Source organism: Typha angustifolia, chromosome 9, assembly GCF_048772165.1.
Source record: "Typha angustifolia cultivar Huaian chromosome 9, ASM4877216v1, whole genome shotgun sequence".
NCBI classification, from domain to species: domain Eukaryota; kingdom Viridiplantae; phylum Streptophyta; class Magnoliopsida; order Poales; family Typhaceae; genus Typha; species Typha angustifolia.
In genome coordinates, this window is record NC_133247.1 from 2,899,484 (window position 1) to 2,916,821 (window position 17,338).

General features: G+C 38.6%; 3 protein-coding genes across 5 annotated transcripts; 1 reads left to right on the forward strand and 2 right to left on the reverse strand.

The window, feature by feature from the left end:
• Positions 1-653: 653 nt before the first annotated feature.
• Positions 654-4,660, reverse strand: LOC140767787 (uncharacterized). The gene is made up of 3 exons (XM_073107827.1): positions 4,526-4,660; positions 4,291-4,401; positions 654-2,606 (listed from the first exon to the last, which is right to left on the reverse strand). The coding sequence occupies exon 3, from the start codon at positions 2,581-2,583 to the stop codon at positions 910-912; it is 1,674 nt and encodes a 557-aa protein (XP_072963928.1). The 5' UTR covers positions 2,584-2,606; positions 4,291-4,401; positions 4,526-4,660; the 3' UTR covers positions 654-909.
• Positions 4,661-6,121: 1,461 nt separating this feature from the next.
• Positions 6,122-8,520, forward strand: LOC140767121 (dihydrodipicolinate reductase-like protein CRR1, chloroplastic). Its single transcript, XM_073106913.1, has 10 exons — positions 6,122-6,280; positions 6,411-6,533; positions 6,618-6,692; positions 6,775-6,840; positions 7,257-7,352; positions 7,478-7,594; positions 7,684-7,776; positions 7,880-7,981; positions 8,057-8,143; positions 8,224-8,520. The coding sequence occupies exons 1-10, from the start codon at positions 6,149-6,151 to the stop codon at positions 8,254-8,256; spliced, it is 924 nt and encodes a 307-aa protein (XP_072963014.1). The 5' UTR covers positions 6,122-6,148; the 3' UTR covers positions 8,257-8,520.
• Positions 8,521-9,837: 1,317 nt separating this feature from the next.
• LOC140767041 (F-box protein At4g00755) lies at positions 9,838-16,283 on the reverse strand. Of its 3 annotated transcripts, XM_073106793.1 has the most exons (6): positions 16,090-16,261; positions 15,833-15,968; positions 13,486-13,902; positions 13,223-13,398; positions 10,965-11,083; positions 9,838-10,277 (listed from the first exon to the last, which is right to left on the reverse strand). In XM_073106793.1, exons 2-6 carry the CDS (start codon positions 15,957-15,959, stop codon positions 9,977-9,979), a joined length of 1,140 nt encoding a protein of 379 aa, XP_072962894.1. In that variant the 5' UTR covers positions 15,960-15,968; positions 16,090-16,261; the 3' UTR covers positions 9,838-9,976. The 3 variants fall into 3 exon arrangements, with proteins under 3 accessions (XP_072962894.1, XP_072962895.1, XP_072962893.1); XM_073106794.1 differs by having other exon boundaries at positions 13,223-13,902; positions 16,151-16,283; XM_073106792.1 differs by having other exon boundaries at positions 13,223-13,902; positions 16,090-16,265.
• Positions 16,284-17,338: the final 1,055 nt, after the last annotated feature.

The following is a 17,338-nucleotide window of genomic DNA, read 5'->3' on the forward strand; positions in this document are numbered from 1 at the left end:
GAATCTACTTTCGGTTCTAATAATGATTAATTAGATTCAACTAATGAGATAATATTTTTATAAAAAAATCAGTGGCAATTATATAAAAATCCATTGGAAAAAGACATTAAATCGAGAGTTCCAATTCAAGACAAACTTACTAACAAACACATATGAGTTAAGATGATTCCATTCTCATAAAATATATACAGCAACGCGATGCCGGAATGATGGCTTTATTTATAACTAAGTGAAGGAGATCCAGAACCTTATGCTTGTGCAGAAAGAGTCGGTCGGAGAATAAGACAAGCACTTTAATATTTGAATCTTAATAAACTCCAATTAACGGGTGCTTCAAGTAGTTTATTGCTTGTTATTTAACTCTAATTAAAGGTAGGTTGTGATGTACATATCAGCAAAAAAAACTGGTCGAAAGAGACGATATAACCAATGTACAGTAAGTTCTCAAATAGAACAAAAGAAGTAACTTGTAGTATTGGTTGATGTCAGCAGCCTATCTAATTCTAAACGACAAGTCTTCTGCAATACCCTTGAGTTGCTTCTAATTATACTCTTACCAACTCCAAAAGAAGACATTCTTTTTTGCACTACCTACTGATGGCAATAGGTAAGCAACAACTTCACTATACAACACAAAAGAAGGTACAAAGACAGGATCATTCTTGCTCCAGCATCAAAGCACAATAGAATTTCTGAGGAGCTAGTTGATTAAAAGTAAAGCCAAATTGGAATGACTAAAGTTAGAAAATTTTGAAACTGGAGAAGATAATTAACATATACATTAGAGAAAGGGAAAGAAGAAATATGTTCAGTTCACAGCTTCAGCACTATTTCATAGAGATCATGAAGCATGATTTTATACAAAAAGTTAAAATGGCAAAACATTGCGAAGCATATATGTATATAGGACTATTTTCTACTGAACATGTTCCTCAACTTCCCTTTTTCTAACCTCTCTAGCAGCTTCTTGGAGCCTGCGACATCCATCTCAGAGAGCTTCTTAAGATATCCGATTGCGCCGTGAGAAATCATTAGCTTCTTGCATCTCTTACTCGACGACAGTGACAAAAGGCAGGAAATGGCGTACTTCTTTGCGGTGTTCAATGGACTAGGATCGAGCAATTGAACTAGATTTGGCACACTCTTCTCATCCTTCTTGACATCCCTAGCATTCTGCGGATTGCTCATCAGACAAGCAACAGCTTGCGCAGCCACTTCCCTGGCACTGTTTGACTTGGCCTCAAGCATTTGCACGAGCAGTGGTATGCAACCGAATTCCCCGATTGATCTCTTCATGTCAGGCGAGCTAGATATCCTACAAATCGTCGCCGCTGCCGCCTGCTGGGCACCTAAAGATCCATCCATCAGCACATGTACCAGCCTAGGAAGGAGGCCTAGTGACACAAGGCTATCAGTCGATACTAATCCGACCAGATTCTTCAATGCGCCAACCGCAGATTCCTGCGGCAATGGCCCATCAATATATGCCAAAAGGCTCCGCAAACCACCCTCCGAGACAACCGACCTCCTCAAGTTGTCATTGCTGACAGTGAGATTATGCAAACACTCTGCAGCATACTCTTTGCAACCAAGAACAATTCCACAGTCTAGCATACTGATCATCACTCGAACAATTCCCTCCTCGGCCAAGGCCTGCCTTACCTCAGGTACTGCAGAAAGATTTTTTAACGCACCGGCAGCAGCAGATTGGGATATGGAATCCCCAGTCTGGCAAATCTCGATCAATGGCCGGACACCTCCATGGCCGACAATAGCTCGGGCAGTGTCAGCGGACATAGACAACCTCTGCAGTGAGACCACTGCCTTCTCCCTCCCGATCAGAGTGCCTGACTCTGCCAGCCGGATCAGCGGCGGGAGCACACCCTCTGAGACCAGCAAATTCTCGCAGCTCCCAGACTCCGCAAGATAGCAGATCACCGCTGCGGTCTTCTCCCTGACCTTTGGTGCGGTCGCAGTGAGCAACTGGATCAAGGCGGATACATTGCTGCGACCGAGCACAGCCAGGACGTTCTTGTCGTTGTCCCTCATAGCCTCGAGGAGGCCATCCACCGCCCGGTGCTTGGCCTCAGCGTGCCCGATCTGCAGCCGCGCAAGCAATTCACGCACACTCTGCTGCTGGTCCGCCGGCCGCGGTGGCGACGGCAAAGGCAACACGGCGTCGCTCAACACGCCGGTCTTGATCAGAAGGGCGCAGTCGCGGAGGTTGAGGTCGAGCTTCCCGGCGAGCCCATCGAGGTCGCTCTGCATCTGTAGCTTCCCGGAACGCAATGGTTCCGACGAGCAGCAGCGGTCGGCGAGCTCGATGGCCTCGGCGAGGGAGGCGGCCACAGACTGCAATAGCTCGGAGCAGAGCGCATTCTTGGCGAAGCAAGGGTGGCTGGAGAGATCCGAGAGGCACGGTGGGACGCGCTCCAGTTTGGAGATTATAGACTGCCACCGGCCAGGGAAGCCGGCGGCGGCACGAGCCTTCTCGACGGCGACCGGGATAAGCTCCCGGGACCGGGTGAGCCAGTCGCCGGCGGAATTGGAGTCAAGGATGGTCTCCGTGGGATCGTCGGCCATGGCGGGGATGGGATGGCTCTGGTCTGGGGGAGAAGTGAGCAGTTAGGAAAGTCGATAGAAAATAAGAAAAAGAATAAAGATAGGGGTAGAAAGATTCTTGAAGCTATTTGTCTCTAACTTTGGCGAATCTATAGTTCTCTGATCACAGGAAGGGGGCTCGCTTGGTGAAAACAATGCCCGACCAACCAAAGAGGAAAAGTACCAAAAAGGACAGTAGCTTGAGACGCTTTCATGCGTGGATTTGGAGTCTACTCAAGGGAGTTATCATTACCAATTATTTGCTATCCTAAGAAGGTAAGAATTATTGCCTGTAATTGTACATATTTGTCTTAAGATTAGAAAAACCGTAGGTTTTGCGATTATTACCTTGATATTTTGATTTAAAAATACTTCAAAAGCACCTTGCATATGAGTCAAAAGAAGTAGAGAATCTTCACTATTTTTGGAAATATTAATTAAAAAAAACTTACTCAAAAATATCAAAATCGTTTTGCATCGAGTTAACTCAACTCATCAATACACGGTAACTGATTGTTAAAAAATAATACTAATAAAGGTAATGTAAGATGCTCTTAATAAATTCTCTTATTATAAATTTGCGAGACACGGCTTCTAGACCCATGTGACTCCTCTATACTTTATGCTTCATATAAGTGACAAACTAGCTGGTAACTAATCTACTATGCACTCCAGCCCTGCAAAATGTAACCTCCCATGTTCCCTTGTGGATTTCTTTTGAGAAGTCCCGTGTGGAAATTTCAAACTTTTTATTCAGAAGTACTACTTATTAGTGGCCTTGTGAATATAGCCAAAAGAGGATGGATGCACAATAACCAAACGGTTCTGAAAAGGGATATATAAAGCCAAGGAGGGTCAATTTAAGTCCTCCTCAAGTAAGCTGTTAGCTTACTTGTATTATCCAAAATCCTGTTCACTAGTGAAATCGTTCGAATTCTAGCCACAAACTTTTGGATAAGAGAGTGGTTACATAGGAGGCGTTCCACCATAAATGTAATCTAGTGGAATAAACACTGGCTTAATCAGACAAGGGATGATTGTTAGTTAGTAAATAGATTTTGTCCGGTATTGGAGGGCAGGTAACCGGCCAATAGGCAACCCTTAGCTAGTGTAGGTTAAGTCATGGCGTTGCCCTATGTAGCATTATTGTATGCGACTCGGAAGGTATGGTGGGGAAACTACGGCTAAAGTAGATGGGCGTTTGCCAATTGTCATGCATGATGGATATGATAGCCCCCATCACAAGTATATTAGAGCCAAATCAGGCTTATTCCGACTTCCGAGTCACGAATCGTAGCATCTTTATTCGAACTCAATGGCATGGCCATCTTTTTTGCCTCCAAAGACGAGCCAATCGCACGTGAGCTCGGCCCGTGTTTGATAAAGGGTAGCGCCAGGGGAGGACAAGACCTCCCCTTTCGAACAACACCTCCGGGACCGCGACACAATCCCCAAAATGCCCTTACGAGGGTATTACAGTCATTTTGTTACTCCAAGAACACCCTTCCCCCTGCCGGTGAGAGCAACCGGCTTAAACCCGTCGGTGCCGGTGGAGCCGGTCGAAAACTTGGCTTGGAAGAGAGAGAGAGAGAGCAAAAGGAGTGGAGATTCAAAGATACGTGCCCAAAGCTCCCCAATCGAAAAGGAAGAAGAGAGATAGAACAATGGACTCAAGGGTTCCAAAAGTACCTCTTTGGATCTCTTCGCTTGGGCAAGAAGCGTCGCCGAAAGGCGAAGCTTGGACGCCTTCTTCTCTCTTCCGCTTTAAGACCAACCAAGAACCACCGAAGAGAAGTAAAGCTGCGAGCAAAGCGTAGGGCATCAAACAATGGCTTAACTTAAGAGATTTGACAACAAAAACGAGAAGGAGAGAGGAGTAGTTTGGTAAAATCGAAAGAAGGAAGGGGGAATGAAGCATTATTACCGTATTGTTTTTGGCTTCAAAATACAGGTGGATTCTACTATTCGAATCTCTCCTCTGGTGCTCGTTGTCTCCGACAAATTCCTCTGATCTAGAGTCCGGATTAGAGAAGATTGTTCGAATATTATAGGCTTTTCTGCAAAATAACGAATTTACATTCTAATATTTTTGCATAACCACCCCTCAAATATCCAGATTTACGAACCATTCATGAAATATTCTGCTTTATACCTAAGGAGGCGTGTTTTGTAAAATATACTCATCAAAATGATGAAAGGAGTCGCATGCGGAGTGTTTTCACAATAAATCCGAAAAGCAGGTGGTTATTTATAAAGAAGTCCTTTATAATATGGTTCGTGGAATCGGACGGCTGTGGCTCCGCGTGAGGCGATCGTGATGCTTGGAATGTATCAAAAATTTAAAACAGAGTGGTTCATTATTTCTCAGCTTTTCCAACGCACTGACGAATACGACACGTGGCGAAGGTGAGGGTTTGGTTTGAAACGGATATTTGAAGCTTTCACGGGTTCAAGATTTATCGGATCCCCCTGAGATTTAAGATATTATAATCTGATCCGATCCACAATTAAATGCCTAAATCCACTCTTAGTCCAAGTTATTTAGTTCGTTATATATATATATATCCTTTTTTTTTCTTGGTTGTTTATTTTAACTAATCAGAGTTTTAACAACTCCAAAGATCTCTAGCTTCGTCAACGGACTTCAATAAAGAAAAGCTCTTTTATAACTAAATTAAGAAATTTTAATTTGATGATTTTGGCCGAGCTTGTGAAATTAAAAATAGCTTAGAAATTATTAGTAGATTTGCAAAGGACGATTGAACTTAACATGTGAATGGATCCTATAACTCACTGCCATATAAGAAATTTTCTTCTTTTTTTATATGTAAATCCATATAAGAACAACTATATAAGTAGTTAATTAAAGTGATATCTTTTTAAGTTTAAAATAATAATTTATAGATATATTAGATAGAAAATTAGAGAAGGGCGAGGTGTTTTTTTTTTTAATTACTAAAGAACTTCAATACTAGATATGAATCGAATAAAGAGCTAATCCTTCTTTGATATAAAAACAGTTAGGTATTACTAAGTTTCTTAGCCAATATATAAAACTATTTAGTATTTTTTATTATTGTGCTGCCAAACTATTACTCTTAACTAATCGCTGTTAAGCTATTGTTTCAAGTCAAGCTACCAACAACTAAAAAATTTGCTGGTCATAAATTTGCTTAGAATTAGGACTTAGAACTTGTGGGTACCTTTCAAACTTCCTAAAGTTAGTGATAGAGAAAGGTAGGTACTAATAAACTAGTATAGACCTAAGTGGTTATTTACTTATTATATTTGGTATAACGAGACTTATACCAATACAAGTCTAGTCTTATTTCATAAGTAAATGATGACTTAAAATATAAATAAGAATATTATGATGAATATTATTTATTACTAAAATTTTCTACGCGACCCAAGTAAGCCTAATGAACCAAAACTACTCAAGCAAGCCAGAGCTTCAAACCAACCAATAAGTCCGTGAGAAGATAAGGCCGTCAATCACATCTTATCACCTGCCAAGAAACAATCGCACTGGCTCAAAGCCACTTCAATGCAGCAGTGTGCAAGAATGGCAGCTTTGCACTGCCCACTTTACTCCAAACCACACAAGAATACCTCCAGAAGAACCAATCTGGCAAGCATCTTTACTTGCTCCATGCAACCCTCCCAGAACAACATAAAGGTAGCCCCTCTTTTCTCTATGCTCATAGGAGCAGTGACTCAACTGCATTTTGTACCAACCTGAGGACTAAGGTGTTAGATGTCTCTCCTTCTGCTGCATTATTCTTGGGCTTCTATTTTGATGGGAAGAGGTGGTGATCAATGGAGCAACCAAAGAGATAGGGAGAGCTGCAGTCTTGGCTGTGAGCAGAGCCAGGGGGTTGGAGTTGGCTGGTGCTGTGGATAGTCAATTAGTAGGGCAAGATGTTGGAAAGGTTATCAAAGTTCTTCCAATCTTCCAATTCCTCTTTTTCCCACTTTGTTCATAGAATTATTGTGTAAATTAACCTTTTGTTTAGATCTGTGGAATGGAAGAGGCTTTGGAGATTCCAGTGCTTAATGATCTGACGATGGTTTTAGGCTCTATAGCACAGGTATTGGTTTCCCTTTGAATTATTGATCCTCCTCTCTTGTTCTTCTTCTGCTCATCAATGGATAGATTGCTTTGTTTGCCAGTCGAGAGGAACCGGCGTCGTCGTCGATTTCACTGAACCTTCGACCGTTTATGACAATGTTAAACAGGTACGCTATCAACCTGCGAAAAATGAAAGACAAATTTAGATGCATTTTCTGGCCACTGTTCAAATCCAGGATGAGATAATTATTGATTCAGTATGTGCTTCTCAATTGCCGTAGACCTGATTCCTAGTGGCATGTCAGACATACATAGAGATATGACCTTGGCCAAGTGCTCAAATAGGAACCTCAGTTGTTCACTGGATGATCCTGAGAACAAATAAATTCAGAACCAAAAACAAAGAATGTGCATATGATTGACATGGATATGTACACAGTTAAGAGAATTCTCAAAGGCATTTCCTGAAAATTATCCATAAATACTTAATAACCAATCTGCCTTGTTTTTACGATTTGTAGACTCTTTAGTTTCAACCAAACCTTATCTCTGTTCTTCTCTAAAATTGCTAATGAGCTCACAGGCAGCAGCATTTGGCTTAAGCAGTGTTGTTCATGTACCAAAGATTCAGTTAGAGACAGTAACTGAGCTGTCAGGATTTTGTGAAAAAGCAAGCATGGTGAGCTTTCTAACTGCTGTTTTTAGTTATACTACTGGCAATCTTAGCAGTTCAACGTCATTTGAGTATTATCTTATAGCAATTACCAATATGAAATTCAAAGCTATGAGTGTTCTCTGTATCAGGGCTGCCTAATTGCGCCGACGTTGTCCATTGGCTCCGTGCTACTTCAACAAGCTGCAATCCAAGCTTCATTCCACTACAACAATGTTGAGCTCGTCGAATCAAGGTCTAATCCATCTGTAAGTTGCATTTAACTCACCGGTATCGGATGTTCCATTTCGCACCATCTTTAACATGGGATGCATGTACTGCTTACTCTCATTGACAGGACCTGCCATCACAAGAAGCAATCCAGATTGCCAACAATCTATCAGATCTTGGTCAATTATACAATAGAGAAGATATAACAACAGATAATCCAGTAAGTATAGAAAGTTGAGTTTCTTCATATCAAAGTATACAGTTCAAAAAGAGAGAAGATGGAGTATCTTACTTCTATAAATCAAATGGTTGTGTTTTACCAGGCAAGAGGTCAGATCCTTGGAGAAGATGGAGTGCGAGTTCATAGCTTGGTCCTTCCAGGTTTCACTTCTACTACAGCAGTTCACTTCTCTGGTCCAGGAGAGGTACGTATGTCTTCTCTTTTGCTTAAATTAATCTTGCAATAGAACAATCTACGCTAATCGTATAACATTTGCCAGGTTTACACCCTAAAACATGATGTCGCAAGTGTTCAGTGCCTCATGCCAGGCTTAATTTTGGCCATCAGAAAGGTGGTGCGTTTGAAGGTAATTGTCGCAATGAAAGTTTACCCCAAGTTTGCATCAGCATAAGCACTCAAATAAGCGAAAAATGATCTTGTTTGCAGAATCTAATTTATGGACTGGAGAAATTCTTGTAGCCACTTGTTTGATCCAAACCGATGGAAGGGAATGAAACCTGAAGAGAGTAAAGCTGAGCAATTTTTTAGGCCAAGGCCAATGGCGGACAACAAGAGGAAGTAATTAACGAGGATAGGCCCAAAGCCCATCTTAGTCTGGTAATCTATGTAATCCCATTTGGGCATCAGTGAGAAATTAGTGAAACCAATAATTTGAGTAGAAAGGGGATCTTGCCGCTTTATTGTCGAACATTGACTTAGATTAATTTGATTTATCTTCATATCCGAATTCTTTTTTTTTTTTACAAAGAAGGTCCATAGACCATAGTCATTGAATTAGATCCGATTACGGATAGCATCTAGTTGTTCGCTTGACAATAGGTCGGAAGACCTTAGGCAAACAACACATATCGGACTAGAAAATGCACAGGGTAATTGTTGCATCTACTAGTGAATTCTAATTTGATCTAAAAATACAATAAAAGCAGATGTTTACGGTCCAGCACAATATAGTAGGTTAAACAATCAGGATTTGCAGCTTGATCGTTGATCCAATTTACCGGTAACTGATTGTTGCTAAACAGCCACATCTCCTTTTGTGGATGAAGGTTAGAAAGCTCGATTAGGCCCGCCAAATTAGCCTGCACTTCACCCATCAGAGGGCTAGGATAGTGCTCAATGTAGAAGGATCTAGCCAGTGGGCTAGTGTGAGAGTTTAACTTAATGTAAATGCCAATACCTCCTCATAATGTATATCTCCATGCAACATCCACCCACCCTGCTTTGCAAGCTTTCACTGCTGAACCGACAGCAAAGATAGAGCAATTGGCTGGCTTAAGGTGCTACGATGCTCTAACTAGGGCATCGAGGTCGGGTTGTTTGCATTGACGGGGGAGACTTTCTTGCAGTTGAGAACGTTTTTACAATAGGCTTTCCATATGCACCATAGAAGATAAAAAAATCCGCTGAAAGCTTTGAGCAGATAGACAATAACTAAATATTTAACAAGGATGGAAGGTTTTTAGACTTGAATTTCAAATAACAAGAAAGTCATATGACCCGAGTGAATGGGCAGCTAAGTAAGAGATGGTCTATCATCTCGATTATCATTAGAACACATTGCACAGCGGTGATCTATACACGTTATTAAAGTAACGAGAAAGAAAGAGAGCCTTTTTCGAATATTTCCATCTACTTTTCTTATTTATTAGGCTATACATTTTAGTTTCACACATTTCTAGTTAGATTCAAGTGCTTGCCACTATCTGACCAGTATCAAATCCTATTTCGTCCCTAGAAATGCAGTTCCCAATATTATTTTTCTTACTCCCCCTCGTTACTTATTAAAAGAAATGATATAATTCCTACATAACCAAAGAGAATAAAAAGAGTCTCCTCTGAGGTAGAACAGCGTGGGTATTGACCGAGCTTATAGGAACACGTTGTGCTGCAAATTGCCACATTTCAATTGAGAATTAAGAACCACATTAACAGTTTCGGCTGTCCATTTCAATCAGAGACAGCGAACATTCCATCCTGCTACAACATACTAAGAAGAGCTTCCTCGGGCACAGAGTTCACTGGAAGTCAGAGAGCATTCACTCAAGCAACCAAGCTGATCCATATAAGTTAATAGCATAATTGAGTGTTCCTGACACAAACATGTGGCACAATACATTTTATAGGGGACTGCTACTTGATTAGAAAAAGTTTCTCTGCATCAATTTACAAAACCCGAAGGCTAGGACAAAAGTTCCATGTCTGAATCATCATCTTCTTCGTCAATAAACTGTACTGGAGGTCCAAGCAATGTGTTAAGAATGGCTTGGTTCCATCCTCCTCCAGCTCCCAAATGTCTAATCCTGGTTGCGATGGCATGCCACCTTGAGGGCTCCCTGGACTCATCCACTGAAGCACCATCAAGAGATGTGCCGAGTGCGGCATTGGGGCTGTACTTAAGAACCAGAGTACCACAAGTGTCTGAGACATCAACCACTAGGCAAGGCGAGAGCGGGAATCCAATTACTTGAACGTGGCACACACTTTGACATGCAAAAAGAACTAGTCAGCGATCAGGAAAAAAAAAAGAAAAAAAAAAGAGGCTAGCAATCAAGCATCAGTTTGGACATACTGCAAGATAATAACAGTACAAACAAAAATCTATTTGGCAAGTTAAGACTAATGCACTACTAGACCATGTAACAGGCTACTACCGAAAATCAACAAGGCATTGAAGTGCTAGACAACAGATAGCTGGTATGTGTGTGCATGCGCCAGGCAGCAAATGTATCATCATAGCAAGTGAGAAAAAGCAAAATTTCAATATCAGATTGACCTTGACATATTTTTCTCAAAGGATCAAACCTATCATTTTCCTACTACAATTGCGACATCAAACTAGTAAATACAAATGCATATATATATATATATGCCTTAATATAAATTTAATTATATAGATATAGTTATGTTTGCGTGTGCAAGTGCATGCGTGCGTGCTGTGGAAGAATGACAGAACACTTATGGCACATCAGTTCAACAGAGCTTGTGAAGAATGTACAAGGAAACTGAAAAGAAAAGAGATAATTAGGAATGGATATGTATCCTTCCTATTTATTTATCAGTGAAAGGTAGTTCAGTTTACTCAGCTTTTCTCCAAAAAAGAGAAAAGAAATCTACGTAAATTTTATCACTAATAAGTACAAGAAATCCAAACATCCAGAGAAACTCACCAAATATAGTACAAATTGTCCATTGCCTGTTTTTGAACTCTACCCAGTAGTTCAATCTTCACTACACCACCGATGCAAAGAGCTGGTCGTGGAAGCTTGAAAGATTGTAAGACATTATCCTGGCACATGACAACTCATAATGATGATTAGGGGTTACATTTTAAGGATGCAATATAGAAGTTAGGCGTTTCCAAACAACTCTATTACCCACATAAAAGAATTACTTCAAAATCCCAAGAATTATAAGCAATAACTCACCAATCCATTTTCCGCATCAAAGAATTGATTACATTCAGAGACACAAGTACAGAAGATGAATACAAAGAAACTACAGAAAAAAGTTAAGCTGTCTATGACTATTCCAGCCTACCAATTTGGCTAGTCCTGAACCAGTTGCCCAGCTTCTTCTAATGCTTCAAACAGCTTCAGTAAATTATCCTGAAACTAGCATATCAAAATCCAAAACCTTTATTTGAGCTTGCAGTGTTCCTCTTTAAAGATAATGGAGTTTCTCATAAAAATCAATGAGTTCTCTTCTCTAAAGCATTTGGAATGATTTACTCAAAAATTGTAACTTCCGAAGACTTGAGATATGCAACTGCAAGTATATGCAGGGTTTGTTAATTGTAAAAGTGTTACAAATAAGACTCTCAATCACACAAATTATTGACCATAAAAAACAATCTTCCACATAATGGAAAAGGTTGAACAAGGTCAAATAGATCCCATAGTAGATCTCAATCCATCTTAGTCTGTGTCAGACTAGTAAGACCATAAATTATACATGTATTCCAACCTGACTACAAACTTCAGTTGATATTGAAACAAAGGTTCGTTGGATAGGCTGATTCCCATCCTGATCGGGATCGGCCAGACCCAATCTCGATCCATGGCCGATCCCAATCAGAATCGGCCAATTTTGATCAAACCGAGCCAGATCCATTATGGATCTGATCCAGATCCGACCCAAAGACATCAATTATTGATGTCCCTAAGCTCTTTTCCTTTCTCTCGTTACTCTTTTCTTCTCACTCTCTATTTTTCACTCCTTTCTCCAATGAACTCCGACAACACAAATCTCACCCCAGCAAACTCCGACAAACTATAATTCAGCAAGTATTCATTGTTTGAAACAATCACATGATCATATGCTGATTATTATCCTCCTCAATATTCTCTTCAGCATCCTCAAACACAAGATCCACATATTGATTATTATCCTCCTCAAATTTCATAAGATCCATTTGATATGAATAATATGATGCAATCACTCTTTAAAGCACTAGACCCTAGACATTATTATTTTCAAACTTACAATAATTATGATAACGACCATAAGAATTTACGAGAGCCAACTCGATATTCATCGAATTTTGACTTTTGAATAAGTACTTTTGTTTAATTTTTAAGGCTCATATGTAAATAACTATTATTTTCTTAATTTTTTTATCATGTTTTTTGAATTTTTAGGAATTTTTATGTACTTTTAAATAATATTTAGAATTTTCTGTAATTAAAAAGATCCGATTTGGGCAATCAATAGGGCCAATTCGACCGATACGTATCATTTTTTCAGAAGACCGATTGAAATCTTGACGCTGATCTTTCGAACCTTGATTGAAACATAACAAGGTCAGATAATATGGAAATCTGGATACACCCACATAAATTATGATTTGCCAAAATTTTCTTGAGTAAATACTAATCAAGGCAGCCTATATTGAACAACTATGCACTGCATGACTACTCTTAATACAAAGCATTATTTCTAGAGCAAATAGTTCACAAAGAAGTCAAAAAGACAAAACCAACCATTCACAAAGAGAAACTTCATACAGTATTAACATTTTTAACTATCATTCCCGATGATTTCCTAAAATGGCTGGATGTTGTCCGGTTACCAAGTTGCATCCCCATTATCCAACAAAAAAACAAATGAAGTCAAGAGGTGCAGAGAAAAACCTTAAGTGCAAAGCAAAAGATAGAGGAGCTTGAACCCCACCTAAGGCAAGGACAGCAAAATAGAGAACAGCATGTCAAAAGAAAAAAAAAACACAAAATTGAGCAAAAAAGAAGTGGAATGACAAACCATCAGATGAGTTTATTATGATTTTCCAGAAGATTTTCATTTATAAAATAACCTCTCTAGCATACGTGATGATAGTTACTAACTTGAAAAGAGCATCCACATCTCAGCTAATCAACTATAGTAGGATCACATTTCTCAGCTAATCAACAACTAGACCTCTTCTACTCACCTGAGACATTGGAAATTCCGGTGAAACATATGTCCAGACATAGTTTTCATCAACTGTTAGCTGGCCTTCATTCTCATCTGACACATAACATTCTAAGTCACGGGTTAACTTGAAATAACCCATTGAAAAACGCACAGATTTTGCTGAATATATGGGATCGCCAAACTGGAAAAATGCTGAAAAAACGAAGATATAGAACATCATCAAATCAATTATCTTGTAAAAGAAGGTGTTCCCATTTGAAAAGGAACAAAAATACTGACCTTTGAATGGCTTTATCTTAATTTCATTAATGACGCATAAACCAGAGGTGAGTCGATATGTTAAACTCTCGGGAATTCCAGGATCTCTTTTGCCACCACTTGACCAATAAGACGGTCTCATGTCCACTCGATCACTTGGTTCCAATGTATTTGCAATGCTCTCATCTGGAAAATTATCAGTGCTAGAAGCACCAAGACAGTGATGAATGCAATCCTTGTTACCTTTAGGTGAAACGAGACAGTGAAAAAGATATGCATAGATCTTGTGTTGACTCTCCAGATTTTTCCATTCCATAGCAGTGCTAGATCCAGCTTCTTGATTTGTACTCGAACTACTTACTTCCATAATGCAAGTAAAATTTGACACCTCTGGGCAAATTCTTAAGCACAACCTCTTGCTAAAACCATTTGTCACAACTGCGAAACAGTTCAATTAGCTAATCAAGAGATCGTGAAAAAACTAAAGGCTTAACAATACACAGGAAAGCACTTTAAAGATGATTTTTTAAATCGACTCTGTAGAATAAAATAAGGTACATTCATAATTCAGTAGAGTAAAAAGTGCTATTGGGACAGAAAAGAATCATTCAGGTAAAGAATAATAAACTGTCGTCAACATCTTGCACTTCATGAAAGAAAGCAATTAGCAAACCCAACAAATGGATCATCAAAGCCCAAAAAATAAGTCATTATAGCTGCACATGAACACCCTACTTTCTATATTAGATAACTAGATATAACTGTAAGACTACATGTAATAAACCACACACACACACACAGAGAGAGAGAGAGAGAGAGAGAGAAAGAGAGAGAGAGAGAAATCAGAAAACACCAGAAGTAACAAAAACAAATATGCCCTCTTGTATCTTATGCAGCTTGATAAATGTGGTTGAAGATGACGTTTCACAACTTTCTATAACTATCAATACAAGAAGAAATACATAAAGAGGTTGTGGACAACGAGGCAGAGATTAACAAAAGCCAATGTGAGATCTACTCTAGTTAATCAACAAGTTCATCAAAATGAATTAGAATCAACAATTTACAACTCAACATCATCAAGGAAAACTATCTTACTGCCTAGAGATGTAAAGGTGCACTCATGATAATTAAAATAAAAATAATGAAAGTTATCTGAAACATAATTTCGTTTTGCTGGATTGACAATTCAGTTATTCCTCTTCTAAAATGTTGATAAAAATTACTGGGTTAAAGAAAAGAAAAATATATGCAATAAGGATATATATGATGAAGAAATGTGATGTCATAAATATTTAAGAAAAAAGCATGTCGAAGATACTTATGAGATATGTGTAATAGACCAATGACCAGTATAAAGAAAATTGGAGAAAATACTGCTAAATTTGTAGTACATTATGAGTCAACATTAATTACATATTTGCTTTAATTAACCATGTACATACTAGGTAGAACCAATATAGGTTTTCATGGCATTATAATTTTTCAATGATATTGTTTTAACCTGTTTTAGAAAAGGGTTCGCTGGGTGTAGAGAAGCTAAGAGGTCTCATAACGAGTAGAGAAAAGTTAAGTGTCACAACACATGACATCATCTAAACGTAAGACTAACATATACTATTAAGCTAGCATTTTACTAAAAAGCACAACCTTTTATGAAAATTTGATAATATATTGTTCAATGCACACCAAATATTTTGATGGTTATTGACCATCTTCAAAGATTCCTTGTTAATAACCATTCTTCGACACTTAGGAGTTACAAGGTTTGTCTACATAAACTTGATCTACTCAGATGACATGATTGACTAGACCTCACCATATATAAGGCTAACATGGTATAGATAGTTTATCCGATGGTATGAAATTCTCAAGTTCTTTATCAGGAAGGAAAAATAACTCATCATAAACTTATCCACACATAAACATCTCATTAATTGTCTTCAAGATTGCTGCGTTGAAGAAGTGAAGACCAATTAATTAAAAGCCTCCCACCATAATGCTGCCAATCTCCATGTCAAGGTGGAAATATCCTCGGCAGTGCCCACAATTCAAAAAATTTGCAAGCCGGAGTTGTGATGTAATCATGAGCATGCCTAACTCAGAGGAAAGCAATAAGACTCGAACATCCCAATTACTAGATGCAATCGACCGTAAGTGCAAACCCGAACCAGTACTAAGTACTAACACTAACAACACCAAGGCCAACCAATCTGCCCAATTCTAGCAATTCAAACAACAACAATTCATTACAATATCACTCGTACATGATCAAAAGAAAAGGTCCCAAATAAATCACAAATACCAACCATGAACAAAAGATATATATTGCATAAAATCAACTCAGACGAAGAAAAGGATTGCTCACCAAATTTCCGCCAGGACCGCGATACGGCAGCAGCACGCACGAGATCAGCCGGATCGTCGAGGCGACTGAACACGGCCGACGTGGTGTCCGACCCCAACCATTCTAAGAAGTCCCAGCAATTCTCCATCGCAAAACCCTAATCCAACACAAAAACCTCATCACGACCAAAAACTGAGCCCTTCCGCCGCCAAGAACCACCAATCTCACAAGTAATCGGACGCATGCGATGCAAACAAAGGAGAGCTACGAAATTTTACCTCTAAAACAAAGAAAGATGCAACCACACACACAAAGAGAGCGAGAGAGATAGCAAACTACCCCAGCGAGATCATTCCGCGATGTAAAACCTAAGCAGATCGCGAGAGTGGAAGAGAGGAGAAGAGGGGAAGAGAAAGGGAAACAAAAGCAGATAGGAACGAATGGATTATGTGCACCGACAGGAACCTTTCTATAGAAGATGCGAACCACCGTTTATTTTCTCCAGCTTAATTATGAAAACCTGGGATGTAATTATTAATTTTTCCGAGGGGCCAACTGTAATAAAAAAACATACAGTTTACGTATAAGAATTTCTGACGCAAAGGTTGAGAAAAAAAATATCCTCCAAATCAAAGAGGATGATATTCTATTAAAAAAAAATTAAAAATTAGACAAATTAAACAAATTAAAAGAAGAGAGAAATAAAGATGATGCATGATTAATAAGGGAAAGATGGAGTAGGTTCAGACTAAGTTGATTAAATTTTTTATCGATCAACTATTTTCGATAATAAAATTTATAGTTTCGTTTAAATATTACATCGCATCACTAATTTTTTAGATATTTTTCTAATGAAAGTATTTTATTATTTTAGAAGAATTTAGTTTTATTTCTTAATTGCTTTAAAATGAGGGAATATCTTAGTTGTTGTGATTAACTAGCATTAAGTATTGGTAAAATATAGGTTATTTTGTTTGATTCCTCATGTCAATATTTAGTGATTTCCTTTTTAACTTAAGCATGATATATGTATAATTTGAATCTAATGTGACTCATTGATTTAGTCGTCTAACTGATCTATTAAAGAAGAACTAACACTTTGTCTACTGTGAGAGCTTATGATCTATATAAATATTTAAATGATAAATAAAGTCTTGATCTGCCAGACTGCGACCAACAATAGATAATAGATACGGATAAGACAGCAAATCCTACAGCTTTAAGACAAAGTCCAATTAGTATGTCAACTAATTCAACCTCTTTTTCTTAACTCCATTACAATCTACGTGACATTAGCGCGCTACCTCATAATCGTGCCATTAAAAATACAAATCTCAAGGTTAGATCAGCTGTCTATTTAGCTATATTTAATAGTAGGTTATTGCTTATTTTCCTCCCGAATGCAAGGTCTACGAATATTTGTTTATCTCAACTGAAGGTTACATTTTTCGAAATATATCTTATTTAAGCTCATTCTCACATAAACAGCTTTATTTATTTTTTTATGACAATTTAACTCTTCGTTTA

Excerpts from the sequence above, each read along its gene's own strand:
- LOC140767787 (XM_073107827.1), bottom strand. The coding sequence starts at position 2,583 with ATGGCCGACGATCCCACGGAGACCATCCTTGACTCCAATTCCGCCGGC.
- LOC140767121 (XM_073106913.1), top strand. The coding sequence starts at position 6,149 with ATGCAGCAGTGTGCAAGAATGGCAGCTTTGCACTGCCCACTTTACTCC. Across the intron at positions 6,693-6,774 it reads TTTTAGGCTCTATAGCACAG|TCGAGAGGAACCGGCGTCGT; the intron begins GTATTGGTTTCC and ends TTTGTTTGCCAG. Across the intron at positions 7,595-7,683 it reads AATCAAGGTCTAATCCATCT|GACCTGCCATCACAAGAAGC; the intron begins GTAAGTTGCATT and ends TCTCATTGACAG.
- LOC140767041 (XM_073106794.1), bottom strand. The coding sequence starts at position 15,959 with ATGGAGAATTGCTGGGACTTCTTAGAATGGTTGGGGTCGGACACCACG. Across the intron at positions 11,084-13,222 it reads CGGAATTTCCAATGTCTCAG|GATAATGTCTTACAATCTTT; the intron begins GTGAGTAGAAGA and ends GTCATGTGCCAG. Across the intron at positions 10,278-10,964 it reads GACAATTTGTACTATATTTG|TGTGTGCCACGTTCAAGTAA; the intron begins GTGAGTTTCTCT and ends TGCATGTCAAAG.